We start from the raw sequence: 25,063 nt of genomic DNA on the forward strand, positions 1-25,063 counted from the left end.
ACCAAGAAAATAAAGAAATACAGCATTGTTGATTTTGTAACTGAATATTCTGTCCACAAGATCAGGTCCCCCTTAAAAGAGAAGTACTAAATTAAAATGTGTTTAAATTTTTCAAGCAATAATCTTGAAATAGAAGTATAACTTGACCTTAAATATTAATGCATATGTTAACGTGAAGAACTAGTACTACAACATGTTAGAGAAAAGTAAAAGAAAGCATAAAAATGAAATATTCTTGAGCTGCGTGCTTTTCTTAAAAAATTATATGTCATCACTAGAAGTGGTATTCAAAGGGTTATAGCAAATATTTCTCTAGAATACAATGGAGCTCAAAATCCTGTATTTGTTTAATTGTGTTTTGCACAAACGAAAAATAAATCAGAATTGTTTCAGATTTTCTATTATAACAAGAGACAGAGACTCAAAATTTATAACAATTTTAATAACTGAACAATAGTTACTTATGTATTGTATTGAATAACAGTTAATCCAACTGTCCATAACTGCTAAATTAATAGTTATAAACTGTTATTTTAACAGACACTTAATTAATCTGACCATTAGATCAAATCATTATAAATAATTATTTAATAATAACCATTAGATCGTTATTATTTAATCTCAACCATTCGATCAAATGTGATTTTACCTTATAGTTTATTTTAGTGATGGTCTAATAAATCTAACCACTAGATCTACCTAAAAAGCATCCTATGGTCTAGATCAAATCACAAAATTGAATGATCATGATGACCATCCAAAATTGAATGGTCATGATTAGATCACTTCGATGCTTCGTACCAAGTGCATCATTAGCACTTTACAGCTCACTGCCATACTCGTGTGCGTGCGTCCGATGCTTCGCACTATACTAGAGTATACACATATGTATATACACCCCAAGCATTGCTTTAAATGATTAAAGTGCATGTGTTGGGCCTTATAAATGCTAACTACACTTTCTTTATTTTTTATGTGAGACTATCTTCATTTAATACTATTTAATACATTTATTTTAAAACATTCTCAAAACACAAAATAAATATATACATATTAATTTTGAAAATGCTTTAACGTACACAACATGCCTTGATTTAAACTGATTAATATATAATGTAAGGTGCCAAGTAGATGGGAAATCAGAGATATATATCTACTATTATTATTTTTAATTAATTATTAGCATTAACAAGAAATATGGGTTTTCCCACACGCTTCATCAAAACATCCATATGCTTAAATATTAGACTAAAATCAATTATTTCATTAATTGAGTAGACCTCTCACATTCTCAATTACCACCTAAGTGGTGGGGGTGGGGTAGTACTGTTGCTGTTGCGCGCACAGTTTGCAAGTGTATATATCAAACTAATCAATCAATCTTCAAAGCTTAGATTGTTAAAGTGTCCCACATTGCTAAGAGATCATTGTCTTGTAGATTTTATAAGCAATGGATACCCTCCTCTCTCAAGGCGTCTTTTGAGAGTGAGTAAGGCCCATGAATTTTTACATAGTATCAGAGCAGGTTCCTTTAACAATGATGGACCTTTTCCTCCCGTTGTTGAACACCTGTTTGGCCAAAGATGCCACACGTGAAGGGGCGTGTTAAAATGTTCAACATTGTTAAGAGATCATTGTTTTGTAAACTTTATAAGCCATGAACACCCCTCCTTTGTCAAGGTGTCTTTTGAGAGTGAGTAAGGCCCATAAATTTTTACATGGATTAGAAATGAAGCCCACATCTTCCGAGATGTACAAGCGATGCCATCCATTAATTCTCTACCATTTTACGTATACGTAAAAGCAACCAGAGCTGTGTATCTCGACTCTCTCTCTCTCTCTCTCTCCATATATATTGTTAATTAGTTTCCACTTACAAGAATCTCACCAAACATAATCGATCCGATGGGCGCAGTCAACTCTTCCTCCAAGTCCAAGGGAAGCTCCCAAAAAACCATTAAAGACAAAACATTATCAGGAGTTGGCAACCTCATCAAGCTCCTCCCGACCGGCACTATCTTCCTGTACCAGTTCCTCAGCCCTGTCTTGTCCAACAATGGCCACTGCAAAACCATCAACAAGTACCTCACCGCCATTCTTGTTGCTCTCTGCGGTTTGTCTTGCTTCTTTTCTTCCTTCACAGATAGCTACGTTGGAGATGACGCTAAAACACACTAAAGGCCGGGTTGCAACAAGCAAGGGGTCTTTGGCCCTCGCCGGAGTCTAGGAACGTGGACTTGCCGACGTATAAGCTCCGGTTTGCGGACTTTGTCCACGCCTTTTTCGCGCTGATTGTGTTTGCCGTTTTGGTGCTTTTGGATCGAAATACTGTTGGGTGCTTCTATCCGGTATCTGAGTCCACTGAGAAGATTTTGCTCCAGGTGCTGCCACCTGTTGTTGGCGTGGTTTGTAGTGGGGTCTTCGTGGTGTTCCCCAATAAACGCCATGGAATCGGATACCCTGCAAGTGAGGCTTCGCAAGTTTCCAAGTCTGGTGGAGAAGAATCCACGACGAAAGCCTAAGGAAGTTTGTGTTTGTGTGTGGTTAATTTTCTTCTTCTTATTCTTTACCATGTTGCATTATACGATTGTAGTCATGCATGTTTCCTTGTCTAAATTAAGGTTTGACATATGTTTCCTGGCCGAGTGGCCGTCAAGTTGTGTCTTGTAATTTATTTATTCCTTGTAACAAGGGTTACGTGTTTGGATTCAATTCAGTCCAAAAGGGAAGAGTATATATATATATATATATATATATATATATATATATATATATATATATATATATATATATCTCCATTGTGTTGATTATCTCATCCCACAACCGGCCCAACAATTCCACCTTACAAAGACCCAGCCTCTCACCATGGCCCCCTTAGTCCAACCAGGCCCATCCATCTTCAAGCCCGTGGACACAAAAGCCCACTTTGTTTCAGGCTAGTAATATATGCTATTAGTAGACTGAGATATATATTGTTGCTATACAACTTGATGTGTCAATGAAAAATCAATCATTATCATATCATCAAGTTGTATAGCAAAATCTATTAAATAACATTACTCATAAATTTATTATTTATAGCAAACTTCTAGTATCCATGGATTAGTCATTTCCATATATGCCAAATTTTGCGCTTTCAGAATTTAAATCCTATAATATCTGATGAAAATTAAATGGCAAGATATGGCATTTTCCTTTGGAGTCCCTTCCAAGTGAGTTTAGGAAAACAAAAAACCAAAAATGAGAAAGAAAAAACCTCTCAAGCAATTGCCAAAAGGATAATATTGTTAAAATAAAGATTAATGCTATTCTTCACACCCATTTTATAAAGGTTGAGCTAACATGTTTTAAGTGGCTTTTTTTTTTTTTTTTTTTTTTTTTTTTTTTAAGGAGTAATGCTACTCTACATACTTATTTATCACACCTATTTTACACTGAATGACGTAGATTCACACGCCACATCAGTTTGTGTGAATTGGGTACGTATGAAGAATATTATTACTCTAGAGTAAAAGTAAAAGTAAGGTAGAGAATATGAAGCCAAGATGCAAATCCAAAAAAAAGCAATTAGGCCATCCTCCCTTTGGTTAGTTTTTGCTAGAATTAATTGATGTTCAAAAAGATTGACGAAATAAAATGAATGCCTCGATCAGTGACTAAAAATCAATCAATTAGGCACGCTTCATATTATAATATATGTTAAAGTGTCCCACATTAGAGATACATGACATTGACACTTTATAAGCCATGTACACCATTCCTCTCGTAATGTGTCTTTTGAGAGTGAGTAAGGTCCATAAACTTTTACAATATATTCATTACCATAAACTCTTATTCATAATTTCAAACCACAAACAATAAGTTTTGTTTAATTTGTAATAATTATTTACACACTGATGATAAAGACTTTAAATTAATTAGATGTGTCAAATACCTCTTGAATAACATTGGTTTGAGATTCTTTCAACCTTTTGTTTAATCTTTGTTTGCTGTCTAATGGCAATCTCTTGAACACTCTCAGCTACTTTCTTGATTTCAACCTTCACAATGTGGTGATCAGAAGTCCCTTTGGATGAAATCACCGAGTATGAACCCGGAACATACTTGTACGCTGAATCTGCTGATGCCAAAATATAATCCACTCTCGTTCCGTACTTGCATGTCTTCTGAACATCTGTTCGATCTACCACAAATTAATTCACAATCACACTAAATAACAAAGATAGAGTTTTCTTTTAAACTGCATGGCCGGGTTTGGAATAACCGTCTATAAAATTGTCATGTGTCTTTTCATATGTCAGAATAAACTGTCCAAAGAATATTATATATATATATAGCCAGCCGGGTAAGACAAAGGTCACGTACTTTGGCCTTTGGCAAGGATGACCACCGGCTCACATTCACCTGCAAGGTCCTTTGCATCTTTATAGCCTTTCCCCTTCAAAAACTTCATCCCCTCTACCTTTGGCGTAGGCTTTCCCATCTTCTCATAATACTGCATTTGCATATATATTGGCTTGGTATCAGACGACAATATGACACTGCAACTTATGTCGATTGTCTTAAGAGTATCAGACATAAAACCTAAGGAAGACTAATTCACTTATCACCTTTAATCTTTTGATATTTTTGCAATCATATATACTTTTAAATTTTAAAAAGTGTTATCAATTTTTTAATTTCAACCATCCGTTAAGAATTTCTGTTAAATCTAGTCTCTAAAATACCCCCGTTTTTTTTTTTTTTTTTTTTTTTAAATATTATAAAAATTTTCAAAGATTCAGGTATGGGTATTATTGCAAATTTCGTTAAATCCTAACAAACACCTAAATTTTTGCAATTTTATGGGTATTTTAGAAATTTTAATACCCCTCCGTTAGGATTTAACGGAAAATTCTAACAGAGGGTTGAGATTAAAAATAAAAAAATAAAAATTGAAAGATAAATATTTTAAATTAATACTTTTTAAAGTTTAAGAATATGACTGTAAAAATGATGAAAAATCAGATGTGTTGCCTGCCGTTGTTGGTGCAATTTCTAGGGTGCTTACGGCGTTGTTCCCTTAGCTTACAAGCGCGGTGGAACCGGATACCCTTCAAGTACTACGTCTTCACAGGACTCCAACTCAGGTGGAGAAATATCCTTGACCAAAATCTAACCAAGTTTGAATGTGCTTTCTTCCTACTTTCTTTCCTCTTCTATTTTCTTCATGTTCCCTTATATTTCCTGTTCACAGGTTTGACATGTTTTTGCTGCTCAAGTTGTAACTTGTAATTGTATCCAACCTTTTTTTTTTTTTTTTTCTTTTATTTATTTATTTATTTTTATTTACAAACAAGGGAAGTTTGTGTTCAATTCTTTGCGTCGGATCGAGCCTAACTTTGACTATTCCATGTGAAAACTAATTGGTGTTCAGTGAGGGAGGTTGGCCATACCCTTTTATGGCATTTAAAATCGCACTCCGCAATGTATATTTTAAGAGCCATTCACGTGAGTTATGATAAATTAGACCGTGTTCGAGTTCCCGAAGAAATTTCTTGGTCATGCGGATTACTGTTTGAGTTATTTCCAATGAGATTTTTAATTACTATAACCAAATACTTAAAAATATTTTCAATATTATTTTTAGGGCTCGAACCAAACACTAAAAAAGAAGTGATTTGCCCAAATTACTTTCGACTAAAACTATTTTACACCAAAATGAAAACAACCTTAATCTTTTAGAATAGTATGATGATCATTAATTCTCCCCCTTGTAATAATTTGTGGTTAAAGGTTATTATTTTCCCCCCTAAGCTAGTCAAGACTAAAGAAAATTAAAAAATTGAAGGATATATAGAATTAGGGTCTGTTTGGGTTTGCGATTTCAAAAAGTGCGATTTAAAATCACGATTTTAAAATGTGAGATTTGAAAAAAGTGATTTTTAAAAACGCAGTTAAGTGTTTGGCAAAATCGCAGTTTAGCATTTAAAATCGCAAATTAGCTTTTAAAATTATGTTTTTTTTTTCAAAAAAGCACCATCTCAGATGCGATTTGAAAAAATAGATTTTCTGCGTTTTCAAATCACAATTTTTAAAAACGCAGTTTCTAAACGATTTATGTTCTGCGATTTGGTTTAAAATCGTGCTTATTGTCTACGAAATTGCAATCTCAAACGCACCCTTAAATTTTTAAGTTACAACACCAATTTAAAGAGAGAAGACTCAGAAGAGTACCATATATATTTCTCACCTCGCTATATTTTACACGTTAAAGAAAAATAGTTTTAATCTCGTAATCTTCTAATAGTAACGTCATTCTCACCTTATAATCATCATTTGTCTTTAATTAACTTGTAAATAAAAGGTTTTTCTTTTCCTCCTAAGTTAGTCAAGACTTAAGAGGATTAATATAATGTACATTTAACTTAAGGGTACGTACGTAGACTTTAAAATTCACAACTTGCAAAAACATATTAATTTAAAGAGAGAAGCCTAGCAATTCTCACCTCGTCCAGTTGAATGGTCTTCCACCATACTGATCTTGGTGTATATATATGAAATGTTAAATTATTATTTAAGTTTTTTTAGATAAATGATGATTTAATTAACATATATGGTACGTATCAGAGAAAAGGTACTCTGAGTTCGAAACTTGTCTTCACCGATTAATTAGCTTCCACTTCAATTAAATATCTTATGTGTTGAGTTTTATTTATTAAGGGAGATAGAATTTGGACACATATGTGAAAATAAACATTAAAATATTAATTAAATAATTAAATTTATTATTTTCTATAAACTTAAATATTTGAAATTAGTGACGATTTAACGTGACAAACCAAATTAGAGTCTCAGCAAGGCAAGCGACTGTATTGAAATACGTACCTCAGGGCAGTGACATATATATATATGGTTCAAATAAACCAGCCATAACACGTCAATAGTGTGCCATACATAAAATAAACAAATAAAGATCAGAGATCTTCACCATTTGTATGGTTCGGTATATATATAATATACAGCAATAAAAGGACGTAAATGCACTTATATATATAGCTTTCAAACCAAAACTGGCCAGAAATAAACTTTTATTTTTTATTTTTAATGAAAGATCCGAGTATTTCATTAATTAAAGATCACGAGCATAAAGTTCTGCAAAATCATAGTCACATGCTATGAGGTTACATAGTTATAGATACAAACAAAATTCTTACATTAATAAATAAAGTACTACCTATGACTTTCATCTTCCACTAACCCATGTATAAAAATAGTTAAAGAGCATATCTGCTCCGAGCAGATTAGATCTAAGACAAAGGTAGCCAAATATATATATATATCCTAAAAAAATTCTTTTAAAACGGCCCTTCACACCGAACTATGCAGGCCGTGAGAGATAACCACTCACAACTGACTAACCTTCATCCCATAGATCGCCCATGATGGCAGATCTAAAGAGAAGAAAACTATTATTCAAAGCAAAAACGGTACAACACGGAGATAGATGGACGAATGCACAGCAGAGATGCCAAAATTTCTGATCTTGTCGAAGAACACCTACAAAGAAAAGAAAAAACTAGAATCGGAGGGGGAAGGTAGGAGCAGGAAGTAAAAAATAAAAGTGAGAGGTGGAGAGGATCGAACAGATATGCTCCCTTTCTCCTCTCAAATCTATTTTCTTAAGGGTAAAGTCTAAAACTTCTCTATCATTTAACTTCTATAAATATATATATATATATGTGTTATTGAGATATGATTCTCCACCACCTAAATATACAACTTTTCACCACCTTGTCTATGTGGCAAGGTGGTCCCCTACTAACTTTAGAGTTTTTTTAAAAAAATAAAATAAAGAGAAATGATTATTTACCACCTAAATATACAACTTTTCACCACCTTGTCTATGTGACAAGGTGGTCCCCCACTTTATTTTATTTTTTAAAAATAAAAAAACTCTAAAGTTAGTAAGGGACCACCTTGCCACATAGACAAGGTGGTGAAAAGTTGTATATTTAGGTGGTAGTGAATCATTACTCTAAAATAAAATAAAGTGGGGGACCACCTTGCCACATAGACAAGGTGGTGAAAAGTTGTATGTTTAGGTGGTGAAAAATCATTTCTCTATGTTATTATATAATAGAAAAAAGTTACTATATACATATATGCAAAAGGAAATTATTTTCCTTCACGAAAACATCTTTCTCTATATAAATGGTGGTTTAATTAGTTCGGTTTAAAGAGAAAAGTACGTCGTCCAATATCTCATATTTCACATTGCTTGTAAACACGAATTGGAGTTCTCTCAGGTCGAAAACTCAACCAAAGTACGTAGGCTTGCTTGTACAAGAATTTCGTGAAGAAAGATAAAGCATAACTGAAATATGCCACGTGTGCATGATTTCGTAATTAATGTACTTGCTAGCTTAATATAATCTCACCCATGGTGGCATCAATTAATTATAATATAAGGCTCATCTTTTACACAAACAGTAGAGTTGGACTAGTAGATATTTGTCTATTTTTTTCAGGTAATTAACGCTGGCCGCCATGGTCAAATTCTCCATATCTTTGTTGACATTCCCACACAGCCAAAAGAGAGTACGTATATATCTCTCTGACACAAACGCATGTTGATCAACATGAGTTTGGTCTGACACTACAAAAATATTCACAATTAAACGCGTGTCTACAATACCAGTTATTGTAGACACGCGTCCAATTTGACACGTGTCTTATAAGACACGTGTCAAATTGTACCATCTTCACAATTGGACGCGTGTATTTAATACTCATATCCAAATGAACACGTGTATTAAATACACGCGTCCAATTGGACACGTATAATAATACACAAGGAGGTTATGCCAGATTTAATCATGAGGAGGTATAAAAAAAATATGTGTTTATGTTTTTAATATTTGTTGCTAATTGTTTTTCTTTTTCTTTATACTATTTTTATCGCTATTTGTTTGTTATATATGTCAACTGCACGACGACAGACATGTACATCTGGCACGCCCCCCACTTGCGCCGCGTCGTTCGTGAAGACCCACACAAGGAAGGATGGTACTTACGTGAACGAACGTACACGGGTCCTATGCGTATGCTACTGATTTAATTTACTAATATTTTTAAATTATGTGTGATATGTCATTATTCAATATATGAGTTTTTCATGTTGACAACGTACAGGAGAGGATGACGCAGAGTTTATCCAGTGATCCAGCCGCCACGCAAAGCGTCTCCGCAGACACGATGCGTTGGGCACCGAACGATTCTTACGAACAGGCGGTTGGGAGGCTTGAGTATACAGGGAGGGTTCAGCAGGTTGGGCCGAATGTCACACTTGTTCGGGGGACATGTTTCTCATATAGGCCTCGGTCACAGGGGGGACCATCTCAGGGCACGTCTCGGGATTGGGCCGAACACGCTCGGAAGATGGAAGAGATCCAAGCGGAGCTACAGGCTGAGCGAGTGAGGAATGACCGGTTGGAGCAGCGCGTGCAACAGTTCGACGCCATGGAGCAGCGCGTGCAACAGTTCGACGCCATGGAGCAGCGCATGCGACAGTTTGAAGTCTTCATGTCCTCCATGGGAATATCAGCACCATGTCTTGGTACTCAGTCTTCACCTACACACGTAGGTAGTACGTCGTCTGTTAGTAGTGCATCTGCAGGTATGATTTATATTGTGTATAGGACAAAATTAATTTCAATTTGTTTTCATTACCCCTTTAATTTTGCAAGTAATATTATATACTTTAATTGTCTATATTATTTGCAGGTAATTCGACAACGGTTGGTACGTTGTCGCCTGTTGGACGACAGATGAGCCAGCACTCCACTGTCGCTACACCTTCGCCCGTTACACCTTCGCCCTGCTACAGCATTCGCAGGGACGCCCTTCAGATTTGTAGATATTTTGTGTAATTATTTTTTGTTCGTAAATATTTGCGTAGTTAACGAATATATTATTAACTATTGGTTTGTGTAATATGATTTTGTGCTGTTTTTGGGTAAAATAAATATTGCGTTATTTGTGGTCAGAAATAATAAAACTTGAAAAAAAAAAAAAAAAAAATTAATTAATTAACCCAAATAAATTTTAAAAAACAATAACAAAATTAAATTGAAAAAAAATTTCAAATTGAGTTTTTTATTTAATTAAATTTTTTATTTAAATAAAAAATTCGATTTGGATTTTTTTTTTTTAAAAAAAAATCGATTTGACACGTGTATTGGAATACACGTGTCAAATTTGACACGTGTATTCTAATACACGTGTCAAAATGTGCAGTTAATGACTTGCACATTTGACACGCGTCTCACGCGTGTCAAAATGAACGTGTCAAACTGTTTGACACGTGTATGATACTATACACGTGTCAAACTGCGCGTGGCAAATTGAACTAATTTTTGTAGTGTGATTACATGCAACCAGAAATAGATCGATTAGACTTTAATATATATATCGACCCAAACTCTCTCACTTGTATATGGGTTAAAACTCTCTTTTAATTTGTGAGATTCATGATATACAATGTTTAATTTAAATGAGGGCTAAGGTAAATGACTGAGATAAAGTTTGAAATTGAAATTTTTGTTCTGATTATGTTAAATCATCATTTATCCCAAAATTTTAAGATAATAAGAAAAAGTGAATTTAAATATCGTTTAATAAATATTTTTTTTTTTTTGAAATGAAACAGAAGACTTCATTACTGAATATGAGCCTCACATGGGATTACATGCACTTAACCAAAGGCCAATACAAATACAAAAGAAGCTCATACATGCCTGAAGGCAAAAAATCACTGCCCGTAGGCTATTGTGGCTAGATTGTGACTAGAGATAAAGAAACTCCACCCACTAAATATTTAACGCATCGATCAAAGACAAAACTGTTTTTAATTTGACCAAGAAAATGAAGAAATTGAATATTATGTTAATCATTTAATAAGTATTTTAACGCATTGATCAAACACAAAATTGTTTATTGTTTGACAAAAGAAAATGAAGAAATTGAATATTATGTCCTCATGGTTATCAGGTTGCCCTTAAAAGAGAAATGCTAAATTAAAACGTGCTTAAATTGTCAAGTATATAATCAATCCTTCAAATAGAAAAGTATTACTTGAGCTGAATTGGTCTATATATATGTTAATTATGTCAGGCACTACTACAACATGCCTTAATTTAAACTATTAATGTTACGTGCCAAGTATATGGGAAAGAGATATCTACCTTATTATATTATTTTTTTACAAGAAATATGGGTTTTCCCACACGCTTCATCAAAGCACATGCATAGACTAAAATTTGGACTGGTTCACGAGGAAAAAATAAATAAATAAATAAATAAAAAAAAAAAAAATCAAGTATTAATTTCATTGAAGATTTTGGTTAGACATCTAAGTCACATTTTCAATTACGTACCACCTTAGAGGTGGGGTAGAGGCAGGGGTGAGCATGGGGGGTGGGAATGGGATTTTTTTTTACCCTGCCCCATAGGGGTGCGGGTTCCCCAAACCCCGTGAAAAATTCACTAAACCCGTACAGGGCGGGTGGGGACGGGGTGGGGATAAACGGGGCGGGGATCCCCGCGGGTTTATACAGTGAAACCAAACCCATGGTAGCAATAACATCAACGTCTCTAGTTCCACTTATTGAGACATATCCAAGCATAGAGATAAACACCAACCCGATGCTTGACCTAATCATTTTATCAAACAACTTGTAGACAAACCTTTTATCAGTTAGTCATAGATTCTATCTTTAAGTGACATTCCTTGTACAAATGTAATTCATCTTCTTATGAATACAAACACATAACTCTCCACTAAGTGAACATGTTAAAATAAAAACTAAGATGGAAAGGAGGAAGACAGAGGACTGGGATCATCCTGATCTTCCTGATCTTCTATAATGTGGTTATTGAAATCGCTTATTTCATCAGAATTCAAAAATAGAAACACATCAGATTTTGAAGAGAAAACTCATCACTCATCAGGCGTCCTCGACGGTAGTGGACTTGGCGGTGTGCTGTGGTTGTGGCGGAACGAGAGAGCTGGGGGCGGGGCATTTGGACGGAACGAGCGGCGGCACCGCAATTCAGCTTTCCGACCTCCTACGTGTGACGTGTCGCCTGAGAACGGTGTTTGTGGTGGAGGAGGGGTCGCTAAGCAAATGTACAGAATACAAGAAGAAAAAACTTGAGGCAGTGATAATCTTCCCCAAAACAAGAAGAAAAAACCAGATAATAACTAATAAGAAAGAAAAATTACCGGTGGTGTCGTTTGGCCGGATTTTTGAGCAGGTGATTTGCCGGTTTTTGGATGGCCGGCGTTGTTTTCTTCAAGGCTTCACAAACTCGGTACTTTGTGGCTTGTGGGTGGCGGCTTGTGCGACTCAGAGACAAAGAGGCAAGAGGGCTTAGGTTTAGAAACTCTGAAAGTTAGCCATTTAGTTAGAAAGTTTTTTTAAAAAAAAAAAAAAAAATATGAGGGTGCAGGGCGGGGACCCGAGATTTTTCAAGGGTCCCCCCCGCACCGTGCGGGGGGGCCAAATGAAGACCCGTGGCCCGCACCATGGGTGCGGGTTTTATGTTCTATGGGGCGGGGCGGGTTTTGCGGGGATTTGCTCACCACTAGTGGCAGGTTTAGACTTGGAGTGTTCACAAGTCTGTCAAGTCACGTATCAAACTGAATCTATGCTTAAATTAGGCCAAGGTTGTGATCAATTTGTGTTTGTGTTTGTATTTGTTTTTTTTGGGATGAATGTTTGTGTTTGGTTTAACTCGTACGTGCGTGTTGAGCTATATATATACATAAGATTATATAGCTTAATTCTGACCTAACCCATTTAATTAAATGTGTCAAATTCTTTTACTATAATTTTTTAATTTCTTGTTGGGTTTATGGGTTGCGTAAAAAATTAACCACCCTAGTGTCGCATGTCAAGTTCAAATCCTATTGAAGAATGAGTATAAAATTATATAGGTCAATTTTAATCTAACTTGCGCCGTGTATCTAGGTTCTATATATTAATATATATACCCCAAGAAGAGTTAGTTGTGATCACTTGCAAGAATCCCACCAAACAAAATCGATCCCATGGGTGCAGCTAGCTCTTCCTCCATGTCCAAAGGATTAATCGATCCCATGGGTGCAGCTAGCTCTTCCTCCAAGTCCAAAGGAAGCTCCCAAAAAACCATTCAAGAAAAAACATTATCAGGAGTTGGCAACCTCATCAAGCTCCTCCCGACCGGCACTGTCTTCCTGTACCAGTTCCTCAGCCCTGCCTTGTCCAACAATGGCCACTGCAAAACCATCAACAAGTACCTCACCGCCATTCTTGTTGCTCTCTGCGGTTTGTCTTGCTTCTTTTCTTCCTTCACAGACAGCTACGTTGGAGATGACGCTAAAACACACTGCGGGGTTGTAACAAGCAAGGGTCTTTGGCCCTCGCCGGAGTCTAAGAAGGTTGACTTGTCGACGTATAAGCTTCGGTTTGCGGACTTCGTCCACGCCTTTTTCGCTGTGATTGTGTTTGCTGCTTTGGTGCTTTTGGATGGAAATACAGTTGGGTGCTTCTATCCGGTGTCTGAGTCCACTGAGAAGACTTTGCTCCAGGTGCTGCCACCTGTTGTTGGCGCGGTTTCTAGTGTGGTTTTCGTGGTGTTCCCTAATAAACGCCATGGAATCGGATACCCTTCAAGTGAGCCTTCGCAAGATTCCAAGTCTGGTGGAGAAGTATAGTATATATCGACGACGAAAGTCTAAGGAAGTTTGTGGTTGTGTTTGTGTGTGGTTTTTCTTCTTCTTATTCTTTACCCTGTTGCCTTGTACGATTGTACTCATGTTTCCTTGTCTAGAGGGTTTGAGTTTAATTGACATATATATGTTTGGTGGCTGTCATGAAATTGTAATTTGTAATTTGTAATTTATTCCTTGTAACAAGGGGTCTTTCATGTTTGGATTCAATTCAGTCCCAAAGGGAAGGCAATTCCATCTTCCACAAACTAAAAGGCCTCACAGTCTAATTCTTCCACAAAATTAAAGCAAACAAAAGAGAATTCATGTCTTGGAGCGACGTGGTGCATGCTCATGATCAATATCTCTTTAATTCTCCTGTGCGGCTTACTGTTCAAAGAAAGAGAGTGGCGGCTGTAGAATTAAGGAAAAGCTGTTGAAACAAGGCTTTATGGGAGGATTAATTATGAGGAAGTATTAGAGTGTTATGACTGGCCAATTAACATGGATGAAAGCTAGCTAGTAGGGATGTAGGCTTGTAGCAGATTCAAGGTCTGTCATTTTATGTACGTACTCGAATGACTTTGTTATTTTGTTAGAACCGTACGTAATAGAAAAGAGAACTGAATCCTTTTCCTTTCTTTTTCTTTCTTGATCGAAGGTTGAAAGAGTTTGAGAATTCTCTGCTTGGTTAAAATCCAAGGGCAGAGTTATTGTTCTATATATAGAGAGTGAATATACAAGAGTACATACAGGCTCGGTGAACCAATAACAGAGACAATAACAGGACACAATGTTCTAGACATAAGTCAAAGTAACAAGTTCCTATGCTTCTGATCATAATACAAACAAAGAACAAGATCCAAGACTAATCACACATGAATCTATGCTGAGTTGGAGGAGTATTCAGCAGAAAACATGGAGACCATAAAATCAGGAGTAGAGTTGACTGTGTCAGCTACTAGGGTCTTCTACAAAATGGTGTGAGGTAGCTTGGTAGCTGCTGCTGTGGTCTTCTGCAAGGTAGCTATAGGATTGCTGCTGATTAAGAGGAAAATTAGTAAAGAAAGAGTGCAGCTTAGGTTGACTAGAATTGTCATTTTCTGGTTGAATGTGAACCAGATTGCTAGTAGGAGTGCTTTGCTGTTCTTGATCTTGAATTTCCTTAACAAAGGTGAATACCCTTGGAGATGTTCGTAACGGACTAATAGCATCATGAGTACAACCTGAGGGAGAGATTCATAGACAAAGCCAAAGATTGAATTTTAATGGTAGCTAGAATTTTTTTGTTATATATATATATATATATGGAGTCTTGTATTTTCATTTTTATTGGTATATAGTTGGGTCGTGATGGTAAAGATCGATGAGATGATGATGAGAATCGGACAAAGTGCTGCTAGCAATTGTAATGACTCCGTTATTTTTTTTGGAACAGTACTGTTGAAAAAGTTATAAACTCAAAAATTTTAACAAACATGACCGCATTTTCTTGTATGAATGTTAATGTCAGTAATTAGAATAGTAATTTGTATGATTAAATTTATTATTTTTTATTACTTTAAATTTTTAGAATAATAAGTGATGTATTGGACTACACTTATTAAGTGAGATTTTAATTAAACTAGAAAATGTGGGAAAAAAAATTATTACTAACAAGAATTTGTAGCGTATTATTTTATTTTATTTTTATCTGCATGCGGCTACCAACCAACAAAAGGGAAGTATTGTTTTCACGGGGGTTTGCTTTAAACTTGTAGTTGTTTACATCTTTTATTTGTAAATGCCAATTCTTTTAGGATTTTTGGGTTTGAGACTAATTTTGGCCTAATGGTGACGATCATGACTGTTTTGACGCAGGCAACCAGTAAAACACGTCAGAAAAATTTTGGAAAATCAGAGGCTTCTAATTCGCTGGAGATTTTGTGGAAGGGGCGCTAATTATTAGCTTTTTTAATGATGTTTACCGGAATGATTTTTTGGTATATATATCCGGATTTGTTATTTTGTGTGATGTTTATATATGATGTCTAATTTATTTTTCAGCTAGCTTTATCTGTTATTGTGCAGTGCGTATGATCGATCGGTGTTTAATTTGTTATCCGGACATTTTGCTCCGGTACAGCGGTACCGGCCGGTACATAACAAAATTATAAAAAAGTAAAAGTAAAAATAATAATTGGTCTTCTGCTACTGCTAGGAAGTCAGCCACCTTCCTAGCACGTGAACCAGAAAGTCGTCTCTCTGGCGCATGGCCGGATAACGTACCAGGAATACTTCTTCTTGGCGCATGAGGTATGTGCAGGAATTCTATCTTCCTAAACTTCCTGATAGGGACGGAACTAGTGGAACCGACAGAGTCATAGCCTCCCTCAGTTTAAAAAAAAAAAAAAAAAAAATTTATAAGGTAAAAAAATAATAAAAAAAATTTAGTCTATTAATCCTTACCAACAAATTTTTTTAATCCTCGGCTCCATAAGAGCTTAATCTTGGCTTTATCCCTACTTCCTGGCGCGCGCACATATATATATATATATAAACACTAGGATCGTATTTTCTGGCAATTAATATAACTAGCTACGAGCTGACGTTTATTATAAGTTTGGAAGAGTTTTTTTTTTTTTTTTGTATAGAAATGATATTTCTACCTATCTCATTTTTAAATTTATCATTAGATTTATGAGACCAACATAAGGTCTCACAAATTCAATTAGAATTTATTCCTATAGGTATGAATTTCATTGGAACCAAAGAAAGTAAAAAAAATAAATAAAAAATAAAGTTTTTTTTTTTTTTTTTTTTTCCTATTATGAGTATATTTCGTTTGTCGTTGGTCATCTGTTTTCATTTTTTTTTTTTTTTTCCTTATTTGATGTTGTATTTTATATACAAAAAATATAGCTATTTTATATTATAGGAGTATTTTTCCAATTTCTGTTTATTGTCCGTTTTCATATTTTGTCCTTGTTTTTCTGTTCTAATTTATATATTAATTTTATTTATATTCTAAAAGTAGTTTTTTTTAACGTTATATATGCAAAGGATTGCCGGGAAAAAGAATCTCTGTTAGACATAAATTCTTCCTATACCTATGAGGTTGTGAATTTATTGTAATTGGAGAAAATATACAATAAAAGAAAAATAAAATTATTTTTATACTATATGACTATTTTCATTTTTTTTTTTTTTTGTTTGTCATCTGTTTTCATTTTTTGTCCTTATTTTATGTTCTAATTTATATATTATTGCTTATTTTGTGCTAAAAGTATTTTCTTTTATGATATATATGTGAAGGATGGTGGTCGAAAGAAAAAAAAATAAAAATAAATAAATCTCATTTTGTTGGGACTTCTTGCTATACCTATTAGTTTCATTGAAACCGAGAAAAATATACAAAAAATACAAATCTTATGTTTCAATTTTTTGTCCTTATTTTTTGTTCTAAATGTAGTTTCTTTTACGTTATTCATGCAATACATATATACACTTCTAGAATGTTGAATGAGTTACACTTCATTTCATATTGCCCTCAATTTTAAAGGTAATAAGAAAACAATATTTATAAAAAGGACAATATAATATTTGGCTTCATGTTTAATGGTTTATAAATTGTTTATTATTTATTATTTGATTATAGTGAGAGTGCGATTTCTTTAGTTTAAATATGTTAATTATTAACAAAATTTTCTTTTGGGTTTCTTTTGTAAATATTGAATACAAGTTATAGCAATAATGTGAGTATACTATTTTGTTCTTTGTTTTTGTGAATTCCTATATTATGTAAAAGGTCTCTTGAATTAACTTCTATAAAAATTGAATAATGTGATTACTTATAAAAAAAATTTGAATACATACGATTTATTTTGACTCCTTACAAGATAATTTACAATATACATTTATTCATTTTCAATCCTATTTCTAAATTTTTATTTTATTTTATATTTTAAATTAAATGTAACATTCTAATTTGTCATGCAGTTTTAATTAGTAGAAATTCGCTCATGACACGGGTTATATGCTAGTATTATATAATATATATATACTTATCCCACCATGGTTGCAGCACTACCGGGGCTTGGCGACCTCATCAAGCTCCTTCCCACCGGCACAGTCTTCTTGTACCAGTTCTGCAGCCCTATCTTCTCCATGCAATGGCCACTGCCACTCCTACCACAAGTATCTCACCGCTTTTCTTGCCGGTGCATGGGTGCGGTTTGGCTTGCTTCTTTTCTACATTCACCGACAGTTACGTACGTTAACGTTGCTGAAAAAAAACTTACTACGGGGTTGTAACACACAAGGGTCTTTGGCCCCATCCCCCTTTAGAGCCTGCAGGCGTCACAAATCCGTCCGGGAACGTGAACCCGTTGCCAGAAAACCTTCAGAAATCAGACTTTGTTCATGCTTTTTTGACGGTGATAGTGTTTGCAGCTTTGGTGCTTTTGGACACAAATGCTGTCAAGTGCTTCTATCCGGTGTCTGAGTCCACTCAGAAGACTTTGCTCATTGTGCTACCTGCCGTTGTTGGTGCGGTTTGTAGCGTTCTTATACTGTTGTACCCTTCCAAGCGACATTGAATGGGATACCCTTCAACTATGTCTTCAGAGAACTCCACGAGAGAATTACCTAAATAATTAAGGAAGCTTGAGTGTACGTGGTTTCTTCATCATACCTTGTTGTCTTATATATATATATATATATTTCCCGTTCATAGGTTTGGCATGCATATATAGTTTTTACTGTATGTTCAAATTGTAACAAGGGGAGCTCAATTCATGGGAGGAATTGAGTTTAAAAGGGGAATGACCTCTCCATTGTGTCGATCACAACCAGGAATGGGTATCTCTGTTCAGCTACGAACAATAATATTGGTATAAAAAAAAAAAAAAATTAAAGGGTTTGACATATGTTTGTGCGTTTGTCTCTTTCCTTCTCTCTTTTTCTAATTTCTACCAAAATCACAAAGAAAAAGAAGAAAGAAAGATGGGTTGCTTGGATTAATGCAAATATGCTGAAGGGTAGGAGCTTGTGGCAACTTCCTATCCCTAAGACTTGTTCTTGGAGCTGGAAAAAGCTTCTACAGCTTAGGGATGTTGCCAAGACTTTCTTCCGGTTTCAAGTTGGTGATGGGAGCAAAATTTTCCTTTGGCATGATCATTGGCACCCTGCTGGATATTTGTGTGATCATTTTGGATTTAGGGTGATTTATGATTCAGGTTTCCATACAAATGTTAAGCTCTCCTCCATTATTTTTAATGGAGACTGGTTTTGGCAGGGGGTTAGATCAGAGGCTTTGGTGGAAATTCAAAGCAAACTTCCAGGGATTCAGATTGGGGGTGAAGATACTCCCCTTTGGTTATCAAAGAAGGGAACATTTTCTTGTGCTGAAACTTGGGATAGGATGAGGAAAAAGCTCCTGGAAGTTTCTTGGTGGAAGTTGGTGTGGTTTTCCTTAGCCATTCCAAAGCATTCATTTCTTTGTTAGTTGGCTTGAAGGGATACTCTAGTCACTAAACAAAAGATGGTCTGCTGGGGGTATATGGGTGATGTTAATTGTTTAATCTGCCATGGTGGGATGGAGTCTCGGGATCACCTCTTTTTTAGTTGCAGTTTTAGCAGGAGGATATGGAGGTCAATGATGGCTGACTGTCTCTTTGAGAATCTTCCTGTTTTTTGGGAGGATGTTGTTGATTGGGGCATTGTTATGCTAAAGGGAAAGAATCTTAAGGCTTGCTTGGGGAAGTTATGTTTTGGAGCTGTGATTTATCATATTTGGAGACATAGAAATGATCTCCAACATGGTAATACCCCTAAATCTGAAGAGGTTATTGTGGCTAGTATTTTGTGGGAGGTTAGGTCTCGAATCTTGGCCAAAGGAAGGTTTAAAAATCTGTCCAACCACATGCCTCTTGTGCATAGGTGGAATTTACATTTGCTACTGCCTTCAAGTGAGGCTGGAACCGGTTAGTTGCTGTCAATTGAGGCTGGGCTGCTGACTTTGGTGATACGGATCTGTTCTGGTGTTGAGGAGTAGAGGGATACTAGTCCAAGTCCCTTCGTGTTGTTTGTCGTTAGCTGACAAAGCTTGTATGTTGAAGCATTAGTTTTTGTTGCTTGTTTCTGTTGGAAGTTCTACTGGTTTGTAGTAGTTCTTGTGTTTTTGGATATGTTCCAGTTTTTACTGGAGGGGTGTTTTTCCGTTTGGTTTGGTTATAAAGCTTTAATTCATCCAAAAAGATAAAAAAGAAAAAAAAAGAAAGATGTGCCGATACTTTTGAATAGGTGTCTAATCTTCTTTCTTTCTTCTTCTTCTTCTTCTTCCAAAAAAAAGGGTATCAAGTCTTTCATGATGCATTAAGTAATAATTTATGAGGGCTTTTGTACCCTTGAAAACTATACACATATATAAACGTAAGAGGTGGTCGGATCACACCCTTTGGTCCTAAGGCCATGGGTGGTTGAATGAATTAAGATCCCCTCAAATTCTTTGCCCGAATTCTATCAAATTCGGGCAGGTAGTTGTGAGTGAGCATTTATGAGACCTACCTGACCAAATAAAAGTTGGGCTGCCCAACTGCTTATCCGGTCAGGTGAATCTCATAAATGCTTACTCACAACAACCTGCCCGAATTTTATCAAATTCGGACAAAGAATTTGAGGGGATCCTGATCCTGGTTGAATTGCCCCCACATGGCAAAAAAATTAAAAATAAAAATAAAAATTTGAGGAGGTGGTTTGGCCACCTCTGCATTTTTTTAAAAAATAAATAAATATATAAAATATTTAGTTTTTAAAAAAACTTTTGTTTTTTATTTTTATTTTTTTACTATAAGTGACATGTGTTGCACTTTGATTGGAGTCAATGTTAAACATTAACGGATACTGATAACTTTCCTAACGACAAAGACCTTTTTTTTTTATTATTTTTTTATTATTTTTAATTTTTATGCTTACCCTATGGAGTAGGTTAATCAATTTTTAAAACCCATAGATAGAGCTAATGTCAAAACCCTCAAACCTCGTGGACCAATTTTACATTTATTCATTTTAAAAAAAAAAAAAAAAAAAAAAATTCACTTATTCCCTGAACGACTATGTGATTGTTGATCTCTCCCCTAAACTTTAAAAATATGCAATGCAGGGTTCTAATCTTTTGACCCCTTTCATAGACCTCCTACCATTTAACTTAAATGGCTCATGTGTAAAATATCTGTTATACCCTAAAATATTTAGAAAAATACAACTATGCCCTTAGTTATAATTTTTTTAAAAAAAATAAAAATAAAAAACAAACAAACAAACAAACAAAACAAAATAAAAATTTCATAAAACAAAAAAGGGTAAAAAATCATAGAAAAAAAAAAAAAAAAGAAAAAAAAGGGACAATTCATGGTGCGCATGGCTGTGGGTCTTTAGAGACGGAGTAATTCTATCTGTCTAACCTAAGTCCAACTTATGTCCAACTCTGCTGACATGGCACCACGCCACGTCAGCCCTCATTTAAAAAAATAAAAATAAAAATTTGAAAACTAGCGTTAACAATACACAGTGGTTTATTTGTTCCCAAATTTTTTTCCCCCCCAAGCTTTCCCTCCATCTCTCCATCTCTTCCCTCAACCCCACCGACGACCATCGACAACCAGCAACCACCGCCAACGGTACGCCCAACACCATCTCCGGCCGTCTCTATATCTGATTCAGCTCCGACGAGTCAACCACCGTACCGCCACGAGCAGACCCAGCCGAATCACCACCACCCCCGACGAGCCCATCAATCGTAAGGTTTTCTTAGTTTTTTTTCGATATTTCCTTTTGATCTTCTCTCCAGATCTACTTTTTTTTGTTGTTTTTGGGTGAGATTTGGTTGAGATTTGGGCCCTTCCCTCCAGATCCCGGTTTTTTAGTCGTTTCTTTTTTTTTTTCTTTGAAGGTTTTCTGTTTGGCTGCGGAGAAAATGCAAGAAAAGTTAAAAGGAAAAAAAAAATTCAACTTTGACTTAGTTTATATTTTCTATTTTGTTTTCCCTGTTTTTGGAAGATATGCTTGTCGATCTCTAGTTCAGAAGTTCATTTTTACTTGTGCTTTACACCCATGTGCTTCGTATCCTCCATCTGACTCCAATTTGCTTTAACCTTGTGGTTTTCCTGTCCACTCTTGCTCACCTTCACTTATTTTTTTATTGTCTGGAGCCTGTTTTAAGGTTAGTGTAGTTGCTGTTTAGCATTGATCTTTCAAGTTTTATTATTATGTTAGGCTCAGTGTTCAAACTGCCTAAGGTTTGTTGTAAATGGACTACTTACAAATATTTTTGGGATTTCAATTATGGTTAGCTTCATCTGCAAAGCATATATTGTAGTATAAGTATGGAATGTTAAAAGTTAAAACAGTCTTTTTTAACTTCTTGGGAGACTTGAAGCTATCACGGGAGTAATCCAAGTTTTTTACCCAAACTAATTGTGTTTTCTTATTTGTGAATACTATGTTATATTCATCTGAAAATTTCTAATGTGTATACCAAATATACAACTGCATTTGTATTTGAGCCTAAAACCTTGGGTTCAATGTTGAATCTGATCATTTGTATATAACTATGGTCTATGGAATTGGTACTAAAACCTTGGGTTCAATATATTTTTGGTCGAATCTTTCATCCGGGTTTTTGTTATGGAATTTCTCATGTTACACAGAGCTAGATGTGGATTGTAAAATTATTCTTGTAAGGCCTTGTTTGGCCAAAATTACCAAATTATGTATTGAACTGATTGGTGTTATAGCTTGTAGGGATGTGTGGATAAACTGGAACTTCTGTCTTATGTTGATTCATTCAATTGTTGAGCTTTGATTTGATGGTCCAAATTGGTGATACCCTATTAATTGCCTCTACCTGTTGATTGATCTAAAAATTCCATTGCTAATTATTTGCTGATCTACAATGTTGTTGTCTTGTATCCGAGAAACCTTGATTTATGCCAGAATCTACGGTATATTCATTTCCTTTATTTAGGGAACACGTGGTACCAATGTTGCGTCGGGGAAGGGTTTTCTCTGTATGGTTTTCTTGTGAACTATGGTTGGTGCATTTAGATGGTCAAAACACATCTCGTGAACTATATATTTCAAACTGTTGGAACACATCTTTTTAAATGGTCAAAACACATCTTTTTGTAATATCTCGACAAAAATGTATGTTTTTATCCCAATATTTTTCTTGGTTAATGCATTAGCTGTTAAAGTATGAAATGATGTTGGGTTATTTTTATGCAAACTATTAATCATGTCTCTATTATTTGTTAATTTGAAATAATTTGTTTGTTAATTTAGATGTCGTCGAATTGGCCATCCTCAGGGAAATGGCAGTGAAGCGGTTCGGGAATGTTATTATGGTATGAGAACATATCTAAGTACTTCATGGACGAAGAAAAATCCGGAAAGACAATTCTTTGGATGCGCTCAATACGGCAAAGGCTCGCATTGCAAGTAATTTGAATGGTTTGAACCACGCATTTGTGAATGTGGCGGCAAGCTTGTATACGAGATGAGGGTGAGGATTAAGATTATGGAAGAAGAACTTCGTAAACGAGCAAAAAAAGAGAAGCGATCAAATGTCCTTTGTTTGTGTCATGGGGATTATCTGTTGCACTTTTGTTTGCTTTTGTGTTCGTTTTAGATCACGTTTGTTTATGTAGTAGCAACATATTAAATTGGTCATGATTGTATATAAGCGTGGATGCCTTTTGTTCTATGTAATTACATGTAATTTTAAAACTTTTGCTTTATTTATAAATGCCTAGGTAGAAAATCCAATCCTAAGGTACTGAGGTTCACATCTATACAAATAAACATTGAAAATTGTTTAGACAATGCTTTAGATCAATGCCTAATTTTAAAAGGCATTCTTTTGACATGCCATTTCCCATTGTCTCACAACTTAATCTCCACATCAATTTCTACTTGTTCTACAATCCTTTATTTTTCTTCTATACACTATTTTAACATTAACTACTAGATGTGATACATAATAAAAAAAAAAAAAGAGGACGTAGAAATTGACAAGAACATGAAATTGATGATAATCAACAATCTTGATACCCGTTTCCATTATTTGGCAAAGGGAACAAACCACTTGCAGTTCAACGCCTGAAACAAATGCATGTCACAGGATGATTTTTTTTTTTTTTTTGAAAGTATGTCACAGGATAATTTGAAAGGGAATGTTTGGCATAAGTTTTGGAGGACCATTTAACTTGGACCATAATTGAATCAATTTTGTGGTTTACACTTTACGGCCCAAAAGAAGCTCTTTTCAATTTCACTTCATCCATCTAGCAAAAGAACATGACATAAAAGCTTCGGTCTCAATTGGCAACACAATAAAAATCCAACTCCATTACACATCAACTCCCACTACATAACAAATTAACTCCATTACTTGAGTATTACATAACTTCCAAGTAATAATAAATTAACACAAAAAATATTAAAATAGAAAATCAACTTCAAAGAAGGTACATATTTTGTTCTTTTGTCATCATCCTCAAAGAAGGCTTCTTAAGAGTACAGTTTCATTTCCAGCTACATCAAAACGAATAAAACAAAGTTAAGAGAAAACAACTATAAGTAATAACATTCACTATTATTTGAAGCAAGATTAAAGGAAGAATGAAACGTCTAACATACAATTTTGAGAGTCAATTTCAAAGGGCAAAACATCATCAATCGGAAGCTGTGTCAAAGAATGATCATCTCCACGTTCATTCCCCAATACCAATGGTGACAAGTACATATATGAGTTATTGCACGGAAACAATAATAATAATAAATAAATATACAAACTTTATGACAAGTTAGTGGCAAAATCTATTTTTACTCAGGTAAGAGTGCTGTTATGTGTAATTAACAAATCATAAGTTAGTTTAAAGCACGAGGTGATAACTGAATTTTGGGCCTACTACAATCATTGTTGTCCCCATTAAACATGGACTGGCACAAACTTACAATTATGGACAGTAAAAAGATATTTTAATCTTCTCATTTGTGCTTTTACAAAGCCACTGCCATGAAAGATTACACTAGGAGAGAGTAAAGATATTTTTATCTTCTTTTTGTGCTTTGTATGGCACTAAAACCAAATTAATTCCTACCAAATGCTCCAGAATTTACCACTCACCTTGCTTTGGGCTTGTTTTTCTGGTTAAAAGATTTTGCTTGCCAATCCTCTGGGGGGGGGGTGCACAGCAGGACTACCCAAAAAAAAAAAAGCAAATATATAATGTCAATCTTACTCAAAAATCTACACAATAAGTCAAGCTATCGAACAAAAAAATAATAATA

General features: G+C 35.0%; 2 protein-coding genes, 1 long non-coding RNA gene and 2 pseudogenes across 3 annotated transcripts; all 5 read left to right on the forward strand.

Moving 5' to 3' along the window:
• The first annotated feature begins 1,898 nt into the window (after positions 1-1,898).
• On the forward strand, positions 1,899-2,712 carry LOC133858921 (protein DMP2-like; annotated as a pseudogene).
• Positions 2,713-13,043: 10,331 nt separating this feature from the next.
• LOC133858922 (protein DMP2-like) lies at positions 13,044-14,374 on the forward strand. Its single transcript, XM_062294371.1, has one exon. The coding sequence runs from the start codon at positions 13,094-13,096 to the stop codon at positions 13,736-13,738; it is 645 nt and encodes a 214-aa protein (XP_062150355.1). The 5' UTR covers positions 13,044-13,093; the 3' UTR covers positions 13,739-14,374.
• A 3,411-nt stretch (positions 14,375-17,785) lies between these two features.
• On the forward strand, positions 17,786-18,366 carry LOC133860199 (protein DMP2-like; annotated as a pseudogene).
• Positions 18,367-18,740: 374 nt separating this feature from the next.
• LOC133860222 (uncharacterized) lies at positions 18,741-19,217 on the forward strand. The gene has a single exon (XM_062295869.1). It carries the CDS (start codon positions 18,741-18,743, stop codon positions 19,215-19,217), a length of 477 nt encoding a protein of 158 aa, XP_062151853.1.
• Positions 19,218-21,402: 2,185 nt separating this feature from the next.
• LOC133862243 (uncharacterized) lies at positions 21,403-23,542 on the forward strand. The gene is made up of 2 exons (XR_009899182.1): positions 21,403-21,509; positions 23,054-23,542. It is a non-coding gene; the product is annotated as an uncharacterized LOC133862243 (long non-coding RNA).
• Positions 23,543-25,063: the final 1,521 nt, after the last annotated feature.

Source organism: Alnus glutinosa, chromosome 1 (assembly GCF_958979055.1).
Source record: "Alnus glutinosa chromosome 1, dhAlnGlut1.1, whole genome shotgun sequence".
Classification (NCBI taxonomy): domain Eukaryota; kingdom Viridiplantae; phylum Streptophyta; class Magnoliopsida; order Fagales; family Betulaceae; genus Alnus; species Alnus glutinosa.

What these genes read in the sequence shown, in the direction of transcription:
- LOC133858922 (XM_062294371.1), top strand. Translation starts at nt 13,094, where the DNA reads ATGGGTGCAGCTAGCTCTTCCTCCATGTCCAAAGGATTAATCGATCCC.
- LOC133860222 (XM_062295869.1), top strand. Translation starts at nt 18,741, where the DNA reads ATGCTGAAGGGTAGGAGCTTGTGGCAACTTCCTATCCCTAAGACTTGT.